At 35.0% G+C, this 15,941-nt stretch overlaps 1 protein-coding gene across 3 annotated transcripts in view; it reads left to right on the top strand.

Moving 5' to 3' along the window:
• The first annotated feature begins 6,455 nt into the window (after positions 1-6,455).
• The window catches only part of LOC149547820 (3-isopropylmalate dehydrogenase 2, chloroplastic-like), a 146,828-nt gene continuing 137,342 nt past the window's right edge, over positions 6,456-15,941 (top strand). The window contains exons 1-2 of one of the 3 annotated variants that reach the window (XM_089791860.1): positions 6,456-6,712; positions 6,823-7,137. In XM_089791860.1, coding sequence (XP_089647986.1) covers positions 6,951-7,137 — 187 coding nt within the window. In that variant the 5' untranslated portion in view covers positions 6,456-6,712; positions 6,823-6,950. Of the gene's footprint in view, positions 6,713-6,812; positions 7,138-15,941 lie in introns of all 3 variants that reach the window. The other 2 variants (XM_089791857.1, XM_089791858.1) reach the window with 2 other exon arrangements.

The raw sequence follows: 15,941 nt of genomic DNA, 5'->3' as shown, positions 1-15,941 counted from the left end.
ATTAGAGCTTGTGCATACAGATGTATAGGGACCGGCTCAGGTATCTTCCCTTGGTGGCTCTCATTATTATGTTACATTTATTGATGGTGCAACTAGGAAAGTATGGGTTTATTTCCTTAGACAAAAATATGATGTATTTCAAACTTTTAAGAAATGGAAATGCTTGGTTGAAAATGAGACTGGTAAGAAATTAAAATGTCTCAGATCTGATAATGGTGGTGAGTATTGCAGTCATGAATTTGAAGATTATTGCTCCACTAATGGTATTCGTAGACAAAAAATTGTTCCAAGGACTCCACAGGAAAATGGAGTGGTTGAACGCATGAACATGACTATAATGGAGCGCGCAAGGAGCATGAGGTTGCATGCTGGGTTGCCCTTACACATGTGGGCAGAGGCTGTCAATACTGTAGTATATTTGATTAATAGAGGTCCCTCTACTCCTTTGGGTTGTGGTATTCCAGAGGAAGCATGGACTGGTAAGAATGTGAGTTATTCTTTTCTCAAGACCTTCGGTTGTGAAGCTTTTGCTCATATAGACTCTGAAAATAGAACCAAGCTAGAAGCTAAATCAAAGAAATGTGTCTTTGTTGGATATGGCATTAATGAATTTGGTTATAGGCTTTGGGATTTTGAAAATCTTAAAATTATTAGAAGTCGGGATGTCATATTCAATGAGAAAGTGTTGTACAAAGATCTGTTGCAGCAACATGAGAAGAAAGAAGATGATTATGTAGTGCTGGATGATACTCCAAAAGCTGATGTTCCAGCCATTCCTCATGATGTGTAACAACTGCAACAACAAATACCACACACACAAGTAAATGTTAGACGGTCAACAAGGAAAATTAGACCTCCACAAAGGTTTTCTCCCTCTTTGTATTCTATTTTACTTACTGATGCTGGTGAACCTGAAAGTTATGATGAAGCTGTGCAGGTGGATACTAAGATTCAGTGGGAGTTTGCAATGAAAGATGAAATGGACTCTTTGCTGAAAAATAAGACATGGGATTTGTGCAAGTTGCCTCCAGGTAAAAAGGCTTTATAGAATAAGTGGGTTTACAGGTTGAAAGAAGAGGAAGGAGGTACGAAAAGATTTAAGGCCAGGTTAGTTGTAAAAGGATTTGCACAGAAAAAGGGAATTGATTTTGATGAGATATTTTCTCCTGTTGTTAAAATGACTTCTATTCGTACTGTTTTAAGTCTTGTGGCTACCGAAGATTTGCATTTAGAGCAGATGGATGTTAAAACCACCTTTCTTCATGGTGATTTGGATGAAGAAATATATATGGCTCAGCCACAGGGTTTTGAGGTCAAAGGTAAGGAGAACTTAGTGTGCAAATTGAAGAAAAGTTTATATGGCTTGAAGCAAGCACCTCGGCAATGGTATCTGAAATTTGACAGTTTTATGCATGAGCATGGATATAACAGGTGTCATTCAGATTATTGTGTTTATTTTAAGAGGTTGGATGATGATAGCTACATTATTTTATGTCTATATGTTGATGATATGCTTATAGCTGGGTCTAACATGCATCATATTAAGGGCCTAAAACGCCAGTTAGCACATGTATTTGCTATGAAGGATTTGGGGGCAGCAAAACAAATCCTTGGTATGAATATTTGCAGAGATAGGAAGAACAGAACCTTGACGCTATCTCAGGCTGATTATGTTGAGAAGGTGTTGCAACGTTTCTGTATGGAGAATGCTAAATCTGTCAGCACACCTTTACCTGGTCATTTGAAATTGACTAAAGAGATGTGTCCCAAGACAAAGGAAGAGGAGGATAAGATGTCCAAGGTACCCTATGCTTCAGCTGTAGGAAGTTTGATGTATGCTATGGTATGCACTAGGCCAGATATTGCACATGCAGTGGGAGTCGTTAGCAGGTATATGAGTCATTCAGGATTTGAGCATTGGAATGTTGTCAAGTGGATTCTTAGATATTTGAGAGGGACATCCAATAAGTGTTTACACTTTGGGGGCTCTATTACTGATTTACAGGGCTATGTTGACTCAGATTTGGCAGGGGATATTGATACCAGGCGGAGTACTACAGGTTATGTCTTTACTGTTGGTGGGGCAGCCGTGAGCTAGGTTTCTAGGTTACAGAAGATTAATGCTTTATCCACTACAAAGGCAGAGTATGTTGCTGCTACAGAGGCAACCAAGGAGATGATATGGCTTCAGTTCTTCTTGGAAGAATTGGGACATCCTCAGAAGGATAATTATTTGTTTACATATAGTCAAAGTGCCATTCATCTTGCTAAGAATTCCGCTCTGCATTCTAAGACCAAACACATACAGTTGCGGTACCATTTCATTCGGTCAGTTTTGGAGGATGGACAGTTAAAGCTGGAGAAGATACCTACCAATGACAATCCAACAGATATGTTGACAAAGGTTGTAACAAGGGAGAAGCTGAACTCCTCTTTAGCTTCAGTTGGTCTTTTAGACTAAATGTGAATAAAAGAACAGCAGAGTCCAGGGTGGTTTGATCCAGTGGGAGCCCCATGTGGTAGTTGTATTGCTATAGGATCAGTCTCCAAGTGGGAGATTGTTGTTTAGTGTGGAGCCTGATTAGTCCCCAAGTGGGAGATTGTTAGATTGGGATATTATGGCCGACATATGGCCGACATGTTATAACCCTAAAGCGGTTTAATACTTGTATAAAAGGGCTTAGGGTTGGGTATTTTTCATAATTTTGTGATGCGAAATTGGTTCTTGTGGCGGTATTGAGCTGTAAGGGATTACAGATTGTAATCAGGTTGTAATCACTGGATTGTAATAAGATCAGACTTGCTATTTGGTGGACGTAGCCCAGGGATTAGGTGAACCACGTTAAATCTTGGTGCCTTGTGTTCATTTTTGTGTGTTCTATTATTTTTTCTGTTATTGGTTATATTTGCATGTAGTTTTTTTTTAATTTCTGTCTGTGGTTTATCCTAACAGTCTATTGTGTCATAGTGTTGTTTCAAAATTTACAACAATTGTTTGATCTTCTTCTTGCTCAATTGCAACAACTGTTCTTGAGCACTAATTTTTTTTGAAACAATTAAAGTAGAAGGAATAGTATGACATGTACAAAGATATAAGGCACCCATTTTTACACCTTTTTCTACTATTAAGGAACCATTTAAAACCTTCCAATTTTTATCACTAAAAGTAATTGTGCAACCCCCATCACCTAGTTGCCCTGCTAAAATTAAATGTCCACTCAGCCTTGGAACATGTCTTACCTCTAGTAGTAGCCAATGATTCCCATTCTGCAACTTAATCTTAATTCTTTCATTTCCAAAAATATGACAGGGTTCATTATCTCCCAAATGAACTAGCCTAAAATCCCGTTGGACATAATCAAGAAAATAACTTCTATGGGGTGTAGCATGAAATGAAGCCCATGAATCTAAAACCAATGAATCATCAACATTTTCGAAGGAAAGAAGCAAAGCATCCTCTTCAGGTTTATCACGTACCATATTTGCCTCTTTATTTCCTACTTGTTTGTCTCCATTATTCTTTCAAGAGCAACAATCTTTCTTGTTATGACCTAGTTTCTCATAGTACCAACAATATCTTAGTCCTCTAGATTGAGACCTCTTTTCCTCTTAATTTTTTATGATTTCTATAATTGTTTCCTCTCTCATTTATTTTGCCTATGCTTTGTGTATTTAAGACACTTCTTGATGTAGATCCACCACCTCTTTTCTCACAAGTTTCCCACTCTGAAAAACACCAAAAACATCATCAAACTTTAAGGTATTAGAACTAGAGACAAAGTCACTCACAACCATTACCAAGTCATTCCAACTTTTAGGCTAAGAACAAAAAATCAAGACAATCCTAATTTATTCACCAAAATTGACATTTATAGAAGATAACTGATTGGTAACTGTGATAAACTCATTCAAATGATCAACAAAAAAACCACCTTCTACTATTTTCATATCAAACAACACATAATGAGTAATACCTTATTTGAAGTGGAAGGCTTTTCATACAACTTTGGTAGGGTTTCCATCAACTTTTTAGCTGTCTTCACTTTCGTAATATTAAATACCATTGATTGTGCTAGGAATAATTGAATACTTCCAAGTGCCTTTCTATCCAAAATATTTCAGTTCTCATTTGTCATATTTTTGTCTTTCTTGGAATTCCTCCCACTGGTCACCACAAATCCTTCTGATAAAGATAGTCCTCCATTTGCATTTTCCATAACTGAAAGTTTTTCCCATTAAACTTCTCAACCTTCATCTTACCCTCATCTATCAGTGCTTCCACTCAAATGTGAAACTCTCACTCAACTGTGAGACTTTCCTATAGATGATGATTAAAAAACCTTGCTCTGATACCATTTGTTAGGATTATATAAACAAAAAGATAATAGTTACATACAAATATAACCAATATCATAAAGGAATAAAGAACACATAAATGAATAGAAAACACAAAGATTTAACATGGTTCACCCAATCCTTGGGCTACATCCACCAAACAACGAAGCCAATATTGTTGTCTATTAGCTTCAACTTGTTACAATCTTCAATCTCCCTTATAGCTCAATACCACTGCAAGAGGCTAAATATTCACCTTAGAAAACCCTAACCCTAAGCCAATATTATGTAACTTATGTTAGCTTAACAAATTAACCCTAAACATGCTTGACGAGTTAACCTTGGGACATGGTCGATGAGTTAACTCAAAGATTTTTGATGAGTTAACCCAAAAAAAATTTATGGGTTATGAAATGTGTACAATACTTTCCTGATCAATAACCACAAATCAACATTATCAAGGTAGATATGCAGTAAAAAGATAAAATATATAAGAATGAATATGTATATTGAAACAAAGGAGAGAAGACACACCTTACAAAATACAAACCTATAAATGATCTATCAAATGATATCAGAACTTGTTGGAATGCAGGTTCTAAACCTGTAACAATAGAATATGCAAAACCCAAAAATCTTTAGGCTCTCTATCAGGGTTGATCTGGATCGGTAGGGTTGATCTGGAGGAGTAGGGTTAACCTGAAAGGGTCACATTATGTCCCTACTTAGCAGTGTCTGATTACAAAACAATTTCCAAATTTATGATGAAATCACATTAAGTGGGTGATAAACCATCATTAAATTGAAGTGCTTCCAATTTAAGAGAGTACATGTTCTTATTATTCCACCAAGATATAAATGATGATTCATTTGTATTGTTGGAGTTATTTTATAGCATCCTTCCTCCAACTATGTAATTTGAGAGGTAAGGAGAAACTGATTGGCTTGGAGTTAGCATAGGTAAAATTGGAAAGAGAGACAACAAAGAATATTCAAGAAAAGGTGAGTTCCAAATAATTCTCTAACAATGGTAGGATCAAAGATCAAGCCCATACCTTAAGGAGAATAACGTTTCAATTGGTAATGGAAGTTTACATACGTGCTTCATGTATGTCATGAATTCAAGAACTAGACTAAACATTTCTTTGATAAGTCTTTATGCATTGGGCTAAGCACTACCACAATAACTTCATCTAGGTCACAACTAGGTTTAATTTTCTCTAGTAAATTATTCAACTTTAATGAATTTGTGCACTAGGTTAAGAACCACCCCAATAAATCTGCACATATTAGAGTTAGAGTTAGAATAAGAAGAATTGGAAAAAATGGTAATAAAGCTTTGACAACATTACTGTTAAGAATGGAGCCATTTATTCTTTGGTAATCATAGGGACATTGCCAAATTAAAGTTGTAATTATGTTGGATAGATGCCCGAGTTCATAATATTTGCAATAGATTAGTATTGAATTATAACATGATGTAAACTCTATAGTTCACATATTGTTACAACATCCATAATAAATTAATGCTTCTCCTTAATCATTTATGTGAAATAACTTTCTTGATTAGGCTTTTCTTAATGTTCTCGTCCACATACACACATATATACTGTTTAGATGGAAAATAACATCAATGAATTTAACAATGTAAACTAAATGAGATGAACTCATTGCTTAAACATGTTCCCCCTAAATCATTGCATACAGGAGAAAGAGGGGCTTTCAAACACAACTCTCAAACATAATACAACTCAAGTTATATTAGTAAAATACAAATAAGATGAAGGGATGCCAATACTAAACCCAAATTATACTAAGGAAGTACACGATAAAGTTCTCCCACCGATCATATCTAAAAAGTGATATTAAAATTGTTTTAATAAAAAATCTAAATAAATATTAGACATCCTCCTAAAATGCATATTTTTGATAGACACATAATTTCTAACACATATTTTAAATTTTCTATAATCTCATTCTATTTTTCAAATAATATAACTTAATTTTGACATTCAATTTCTTTTCCTAAACATTAAAAAAAAAAAATCTTTTATATTTTATTTTAAAAAGTTAAATAATATACGATCGTATAAGATTCTGAACAATCTTTCCTTTCATTTAAATACCTTTTTTTTAAATTTATTTTTTATTTTAACAAAATGCATAAATACGGCCACACGGTCATCGAATTGGAACGTTAGTAAGAATTTCCACTCACTGATATTGTTGTCCAATCAGTAGCCGAGTTTTGAATACAAGATTCAAACTGTTTTAATAGAGACAACAGGAAACAAGAATAGACATTTTCCTCGGGAAATTTATAGAGCGTTATACGGATCACGTATTTTATCTCCATCGTTGCGCAACTGTAAACTAGGTATTATGGTAACTCCCATTCAGTTGTAGCTATACTAAGAGCATCCCCAAATTTTCACACATTGTTATCGTAAAATACAATGTTCTCTAATAAATTTCAGGACTTGGAAGGTGCAGATTCATTCCATAGAGCTTGAGGTGCATTCCACAGGGCTTGGAGTTCATTTACACAGTCCCGTGGAAAATAGCTGACAAATTTTAAGCTATTATAGGCATTCTCTTTGATTTCCAGTAGTAATATGGAGTGCATTTCGTCTGTCTTATGCCCAAGATTTCATCGTACCACTTGCTTTTCGAAGTCGAACAAGATTCGATGCGCAGTTGCTTCGAAAACGTACAAAATAACCCTACTTCCTGGTGATGGTATCGGTCCTGAGATTACTTCTGTCGCCAAGGATGTGCTACGCCTCGTGGGCTCCCAAAAAGGTAAAGCTTTTCCTTTTTCATTTATTCTTAAGGTGATTTGATACCTAGGGCTTCTATTCTGTTTGCTACTTTAGTTTCAAAAATGAAGATTTTAGGATCCAGTTAATATATGCATATATTTCCTATGTACCGGCAATTGAATCTTTAGGAGGTACAATGTATGTTTCAACATGGACGTTTGAAAAATGTATGTTGGAATTTTTAAAACAGTACAGGAAGGTGTATGGAACGATCACATTCGTATCATTATAAACAATGAATATTTTCATATTATGATGTGAATGTAGATAGTATTATATTAAAAGGTGTCTAAATGAATACAGTTCGAACGGATTTTTGTAATGATTTCTGCTAGTTTTCTTGTGTCAATTGGCCCTTATTTCCATTCATCTTCTATATATAATCAAATGTTTCTTATCTACTCGGTAGACAAGAGACAACATTCACAATTGTTCCTTGTTTCTCAAACAAAAAAGTTCTAATTTAACCATAATAAAAATTAATGAAAATTCTTCTTAGGTAAAGCCTGAAGTCTCTGAAATAACCTTTTAATATATACCATCAAGCAAAACGAAAATTCAGAGGCATGGTCAAAAATTACACCTTCTAAAATAAGAAATTGACTATTCCGCCTTTCATTCTGTTTGTGAAAAAATGTAAATTGAATTAGATCTTAAGTAACTGCGGTCTACACTATCTGTTAACTATCTGTTAATTGAAAGCACAAAACCCAAAAATGAAATTTTTACTATATGCACTCAAAGGTCTCATAAAATGCACAAATGATATTCTAGTTGGTGGATTCACATCAGAAATATAGCGAACTATGAAATACACTTAACAGGAAAAGAACCAACCATTACATATGCCACGATTTTCCTCCAACCAGGAAAAATGTCTCGAGAAAAGAACAATCTTTACAAGACACAACGTGATTTTGGCCAGAGAGGATCAGTCTTTGTAGGATATACTATTATTTTTGCAACCTTTGTACTGCCAGTATTTTGTATATCCCCCCCCCCCCAAAAAAGGTCTGGTGGGAAGTTAATTTTCCTTCCAACCAAAATTGACTCCGTTAAATAGGACAACTATTTTTGTATAGTTCTTATTTCAAGCACCATACCAAATACAAATCTTGAAGAGGTACTGCAAACAACTTAAAATCCGACCCCAAAACTATTGTGCATACTATGGTTAAGCATGCCAAATTGGACCTTGTCCATTAAATTTTCAACTACTGTAAGTGAAAATCTAAATAAGGAATACTCCAAGCATAATCTACTACATATGGTTGAATGCAGCTCATGATGTTACCAAGATTTACCAGGAGAAAAAAAAATTCTTATCAATCTGGACAGGCCTCAATAAAAAATTCAACAACCAGAAATAACTTCCAAAAATTTGACTTCTATATGGTTGCAGGGAGACGCTTCTCTGATCCCTGGAGACATGTTTTCGCTACCAGATATGTGGGCAGAGGCGTCCTTGCTTGCAAAAAACATCCTGCCACTGTCTCTTCCTGTTTCCACCTAATAAACAAGAATACAAAACCCTAAAAAATAAATGCCCAGAAGAGCAAAAACCAAGTCGGGAAAAGGAATGAACATAGTTTGCGATCACTTTTTGCATTTACAGCTGATGCGACACCACATGATATCAATTTTGAGGGTTTGGACTTGACACGAGTCACTTGTTTAGCGTGTCCCACTTGACATTTATATAGAGAGTAAGTTGTTGCATGAATATACAATTATCATAATGGCTACTTAATTTAGGCATTCCCTGTAGATCTTGATTGTCTTTTATCCTTCAGTGCTTTCTTGCAGTCAACAAATCGTAAAAAGAGGCCTTTTAAAACATTTTGTTGAAGATGGATATAGTTGGAATGGCCTTACTCTTCTGAACAAGATATGGTCTGGGATAACTATTTGCCATGATTTTGCTAATCATTTTCCTGCCTACGACCAGAATGATCATGGAGATAAAAATGCCGGTCAAATCTCTGTCACTAGCATGGCTGGCAATGAGTCTATAGCACCTTCTTGATAACTTCCTTGAATAAAAGGTCTTCAATCATAAATATATATATATTTTATCTGCGTTCAATCATATATATATATATATATATATATATATATATATATATATATATAATACATTATATTTATATATGTTAAATATAATAAATTATTATATTAAATTTCTAATATTTTTTATGTTTTATATTTATATTTTTTTTAAATGTTATTTGTTATCTTTTATTATGGTGTCTCCATGTACCTGTCTTCTTTTTTCAAAAAATAGATGTTCCAGTACCAGTCTTGTGACAACTTCACTTTTCCAAAAGATCAGAAAAGCAAATAATCGACATACGCACTCAGATGTCATTGACAAATCATGTAGGCAGGTTCAAATGATTTGAATTGCTCTCTCCCCCCTCCACCTTCTACATCTCTTTTCTGGTGTGTACCCATCATTGGTTACTGTTTGAAAACACTTAATCTGCAATAATTATAGCATAAGAAGAAATTTTTTATATCTTCACAAATTTTTCGCCCGTTATCTTTCATAGATAATCTGAAACCTTAACCTAATAGAGTTTCCATACATGTTGGGGTGTGTTAGCAATGTGAGGTTTTTAAGAGCATGAAAAAGAAAAGTCAAAATGGAGGCATGAACAGTAGAAGAATCTAGCATTTCCAAATCTTTCCGAGATTAAGGAAAAAAATAAGAAGGCATCAACTCACATTAAGAGATATCATAAACTTGAATTTAAAGGCAAAATATATGAGTGTATATGCTTTATACAATTATGGAAGAGTGAATATGAATAGTTTGCATTTTGCATCCATTAAAGGAGATAATGTGTTTATTATGATCCAGTAAGTGTAAGGGAGGAAGGATGGTGTAATGCTTGTTGATGAGCAGCCTTTATATATGTACAATGCAAATCAAGAAAGACAAGGTTGGAATACTTGCCCATTTTAGTTCACAATTTAATTTGATTCTGTTTGAAGTTGTAAGAAGGCTTGGTTTGCAAACTTATCGTCCACATTGGGTTGGATGAAAGGTTCATAGACTCAAGTGAGAAATTTAAGGTCAAGTTTGAGATCAACTAAGAGTTCAGACTAGTCCTTTTATTGTATCTTATTGTTGCTGCGTCATGATGGGAACAAACATATACAAGTGGAGACCAGCTATATCGGAAAGTCACTCTAAAAATTCTTGCAATAATAAGTCTAACTGAGAAAAATGACTCATTTAAGGTAATAGTTTTTTCTTCTGCTTAATTTGAAAGATAAGGAATATGATGGGTCTAGAAATTTTAGAAATTGAAGGTGCTAATAATGGTAGTCATTATAACCCAGACTCACTCCTACTGAGGAAACAAGGAATTTTATCCAGACAAAATAAGAATAAGAAGAACATGCACACCATATCATATTATGATTCAAAAGTATACGTATTCATTTATATTCAATACATAATACATATCCTTATAGCTCCATGCATTCATATACACATTCCTTATTTCTTACTATCCGACTTCTATATATTTCTACTCTATATTCCACTGAATACTGTGAATGTATCTCCCAGTACACTTAACTTTACAATTAGTCCTAAACTTATATTCTGTGCTCCAAATCCAATGCTCCATCAACTTGATGCAGTAAGATGCGACAAGGTCTTTGGATGTCTATTTGTTGCTTATTTCCCACCAACACCATCCCTTCTTCAAAAGTTTGACTTGTCCTCAAGTTAACCTTGTCATGTCAGAAGAATGTCTTCGTGGATATCTTGAAGGGCATCGAACTTGTCATCCTTTTGTCACCTACTGAAGCTTGTTCATGTGAGTTTTGGAGTTGCTCCACTTGCTTTTCTACTACCATGAGTGTAGTTAGTTGAATGTTATGTAAGAAGTGTTGGGTCTCTTGTAGGAAACTAGTCATTTGAGCCAACTAATTAGCAAACTCCCCCAACTGGTGGAATCGGATCTTGGTTTTATCCCTCTGCTTTTGGAATTGTTGGTATTGATCATGTAGTTGTTCAGTGCCTACTCTTTCTTGTCCATCCATATCTTTCTGTAGTAACTAAAAGTTTTAAGGACCAAAAACCTTAAGATATTCTTTCTTTTTATTGATGAGAAGAAACAAATTACCTTTCACAAAAAGAGGAATTAATGGAAAATAACTGATAACTGCCAATTCATAACTGCATTCTCATGAAAAGAATTAAACCGCCAGCTGAAAGATTTAAACTACCCTTTTGATGTACTAGGAAGAACAATTTCAACATGATAGATTAACTAACCATCTACATTACACATGAAATGTAAAATATTATCTAACTGCAGAATCTTAACTACCATTTCATATAAACAGGAAAGTAACTACATAGAATATAAAGCTGATGGTGAAATTGAGATAAAGATGCAACTGAAAGAAAATAATGGAATATTAACAAGGTTTAGATTGCACCATAAAGAGAAGTAGAAACTGGTCTATGCTGTGCAAGTATAGGCATTTGGAGAAGAGGAAAAGCATTGACAAAGGTTCAACCTCTCAACTACGGACCTAGTGTAATTTCCACTCATTCTCTACTGAGAAAGACCCTACCCTGCATGGAATGAGGCATGTGTACACCATCTCGTCCTGCCACTTGAGTAACCTGTGTTAAAGTTACAATCACAAGGCAATTCTAGACAGGCACAAGCCATGTCCCTTGCTATATAACTTGTCATTACAATCTTTAGACATATTCCCAAATAATTGAATGTGGATCATTGGATCTGGGGTTATGGATTGTATTAATTAGATCAATAAGTTCATTTTTACCAACTGGCAACAAGGTGAAACAACAAGTTGTTTAGTAACACATTTGTGCACCAATATGATTAATATAATATTACATCTAAGAATAAGAGACCAATATATGGTCTCATATATATACTGTAACTTCAATATCTATTTATAATATTAAAATTAGGAACAAGAAGTATATTTTATATATATATTTGTATCTAATCATAAAGTATTGCAAGTTAGTGCAGTCCTAGCCATTCCTTAATCACTTGCCATTGCCCCTTTAGAGGAAAGGTTGGTGTTGTATAGGGATAGGCAAAGTAAATCCTCACAAGGTAGGTGACTTGGACAAGGTCCTAAAGCCTTATGGGAGTTTAATTGTAGATTGGTGTCAAGTGCCCTATGACAAGTAAATCTCCATCCTCCTTAGGGTTGATGATAGAAGGGAACTAAGTAACTGGGGCATAAGTTTATAAATTGCCAAATATATTATGAATCCTTAATTGTTTGATTGTTTAATCACATATAAATGCATAGTGATATATATTAATCATTGGAAATTGGCAACCTCCTAAGAGGGGACATTACAATTGGTATTAGAGCTTTAATCTTGCCATCATGTGAGAGGTAAGTTAATGTAATAAAGCCAAAGGCTACAAAGAGCCTTCAAAAGGGAAAGAATAAAACTGGCATCAAATTCTAATTCCGCTCAAAACAATAACATGGGTGGACCAAGGGAAAATGATTTTAGACATTCGCGAAGATGACCATTAAAGCATTAATGGACCCAAATGAAAGAACAACCCAAGTAATTTTACAAGCCTTACAAAGCATGGGAAATTTGATTGATAACTTTAAGATCATGCAGAACATAATAATGGATCCTCTCTGTCTAGTATATCAAAATCCTCTTTCCTACCTAAAGATGATATACCAAGGGAGGAAAAAGAAATAAATCCACCCACTAACAACACAGAGGAAATGACTATAGCTACACAAATTTATACCAAAAGTTGACACAAACTATATCATTTAGGGAATTTTGTGAAGCAAAGTGACATGAAGAACCCAAGAAAGATAGGAGGCATCCAATTAAGGACTTGGGACATGAAGTAAATAAAATAACTCTTCAAAAAGTTTGATGGGTCTTGTTGTGTGGTTTTCACACCATTGCCTCATTGGAAATGGGGACCCCCTCTTTTTTCTTTAGCTAGTAGTAGTTGTCTTAGGCTGTTTTGGTTGGCAACATTTTTTTTTGCAAGTCTTTGAGTCCGAGGTAAGTTTGGGCAATTTTGGCTCGTTGGGAAGCAAATTTTAATCTGGGGTTTGTGCAACCATTTTGACGCCAGTTGGGGGAATTTTTGTGGCCCAAGTCCAAGACGAAAGTGAAACATTTGGTTAGGGAGAGATGGGTTTCTATGTTGGAAAAGGGGACAAAGTTTGTGAGAACACCAAGTCTTGGTGGAAATTTTGGATCTTTTGAAATCTCCCCCTTGGTGGAAATTTCAAATCTTTCGAAATTTCCCTTGTCCCTTCCCATCTACTACCAAGCACCAAAATTGTTCAACGGGAAATATTTTGCCTCCTAAGAGTGGAAATTTGAGATTGATGATGTTAAGGTGACCTTAGCTCCAAGGGTAGTGATTTTATTTTTGTAATTAAATCTAAAAATCTGGCTGTTATTACCTCTAAGATTCCTAATTTTGGATGATCTAAAAGGGAAATCTGAATTACATCAAGACCAAATGAATGTGTAGAGTTGCAAGAGAATTGAATTTAAATGCAAAATGGGATGAATATTGTTTATTGATGTGATTTTACTTTTCAATTTTTTTTTCACAAACCTAATGCTTTCTCCTTTGTTTTTCCAGGTGAATTTAAGAGGGAGAATGATGGATGGAGATTCATTCTTGGAAAGTCTTGGAAAATCATAGTGTTATTAGTGCACATACCCTCCATCGTCACACCTACAGGAAGGAGAGGCTAGAGGATAAGGTGATGATCAAGGCCTTGAAACTTCAAGTGGATACTGCAAGGAGATGGCTCAAGCCTGAGGACTCAAGTGAGAAGGAAGGATTCATGATTAAGCTATCAACCCACAAACTCAAGGCAGAATCAAGAAAAATCAAGCTCATGGGTTCACAAAGATGCAAATAATTCAAGTCGATTCCAAAAGGAAATTTCGAAGGATGGAGAAAATCACAAATGTTGGGGATACTATGCAAGCCAAGACTCCAAGCACAGAATAAGGATGATGAGGTGGTAATTGTTTGCCTCCTCCAATTAGAAAATTTCAGTTTCAAGCACAATTAATCAAATCGTGCCAAGTGTTCTATTTTCTCATTGTCTATCAAAATCATTGTAATTTTCTTATTGGGCCATAAATTGGTGCCTTTGTGTAATTGGTAGCCTTAATTGGGGTTTGTGGGAAGAAATCTTGGCCATTGATCTTTGATTCGATCTTGGCCCTTCGTTGTAATAGAACTACTATGAAAGACCAAGGCCTTCTCATTTGTAGTGGGTTAGCTTGAATGAGCTTCAGAGATTAGCTAGAGATTAGAAGGCTAGAGTAGGATAGGCTAGCCAAGGGAGAGACTTGATGAAGTTGTTGCTATAATACTTTTCAAAGTAATAGATAATTCATTGTTGGTTTTCATGGTGGATTACTTAATATTGCTTTGTAGTATTGCATGGTTTCCTCAATCTTTCATTTGGAGTAGATTTCTTTTCATGTTGGAGTAGTTTAGTTGAGTGGAAGTTATTGTGGATGTTTACTTATTTGACTCGAACAAATCCGGGCCACTAGCCTCTTGCTGATGGTAAGGGTGCCTTGTGTGGTAAGACGATGAACACTTAACTTCAATTGATGTTCAATCTTTGGTTTGCATCCAGATGATGGGATTGGAGAGGGGATATTGATGTGAAAATCATTTGCGTATTCCTTAGAAGCTTGCACTAAGTGGGTGCAGCCGTTGGTGAGATTACACCTAGTAGAGTCTAAGTCCAGCCATGATTCCTTCCATTCCTAGTTAGATGTAGAAGTAGTATTAGAAGTTAAGTTTAATTTAAAAGGAAAAAGTTGCAAAATCAAATTACATTTTCATTGGACATTGTAGAGGCAAATCTTTATAGGTGGAAGAGTTGATATCCATTAAATGAATAGCGTAAGTCCCTTTGTGATAACCAGCATATCACATCATAAAACTGAGTGAGGTCCATGATTAAGAAGGAACCTTGAAGTCATTTCATGATCTTACTTTGCAAGCTTAGCATGAGAAATGACCTTATATCAAGAGAGGACTGAGGGTTTGGTGTTTCTCCTTGAAACATTAAGTGTTTGATTCTGTATGTTGTAGTGGAATTAAACTCACATCAACAGGTTTGATAAATAACAGCCCATACATGGTTACAAAAGTTAAACACTTATTTTACCTCAGCCCCAATGAGAGAAAAAGATAAAGGGCAATTTGCTATTCTACATTTGAAAGGATTAGCCCATGAATTGTGGCACCATGGAATCCACACCCAAGAGCACCCAAATGTAATTTCCAATGGAGAACTCTCACAAAAACTAATCAAAAGATTTGACCTGAAACACCCTCAGAAAAACTTTTAAAGAACTAACTCGGTTAAAACAGCAAGAGATAATGGATGATTACATATCCAAATATCAAAGAAATGCAGTCATAGTTTTAGGGGTTGATGAAAAGATAGGCTAACATATCTTTTTGTTGAAGAATTGAAAGATTTGTTATGGGAATTGGTAAGTGCCTTTAACCCAACAACCCTAGATGATGCCATTGAAACACCTTTGAGACTAGAAACACCATCTACAAATATCAAAACTACAAGTGAGCATACAAAATCTTTCCATAAGAAAGAAAGAGTCCACAAGACCTCTATATGAGCTTAAGGAAAATAATTTATGCTTCAAATGCCAAGAACCTTGGGTATAAGGGTACATTTGCCATAAAGGAAAATATGAAGGAAAAAAGTGGT

The sequence above is a fragment of the Cupressus sempervirens genome, chromosome 7 (assembly GCF_028749045.1).
Source record: "Cupressus sempervirens isolate cs-2001-9-10 chromosome 7, ASM2874904v1, whole genome shotgun sequence".
Classification (NCBI taxonomy): domain Eukaryota; kingdom Viridiplantae; phylum Streptophyta; class Pinopsida; order Cupressales; family Cupressaceae; genus Cupressus; species Cupressus sempervirens.
This window is presented reverse-complemented; position numbering and strand designations above follow the sequence as displayed.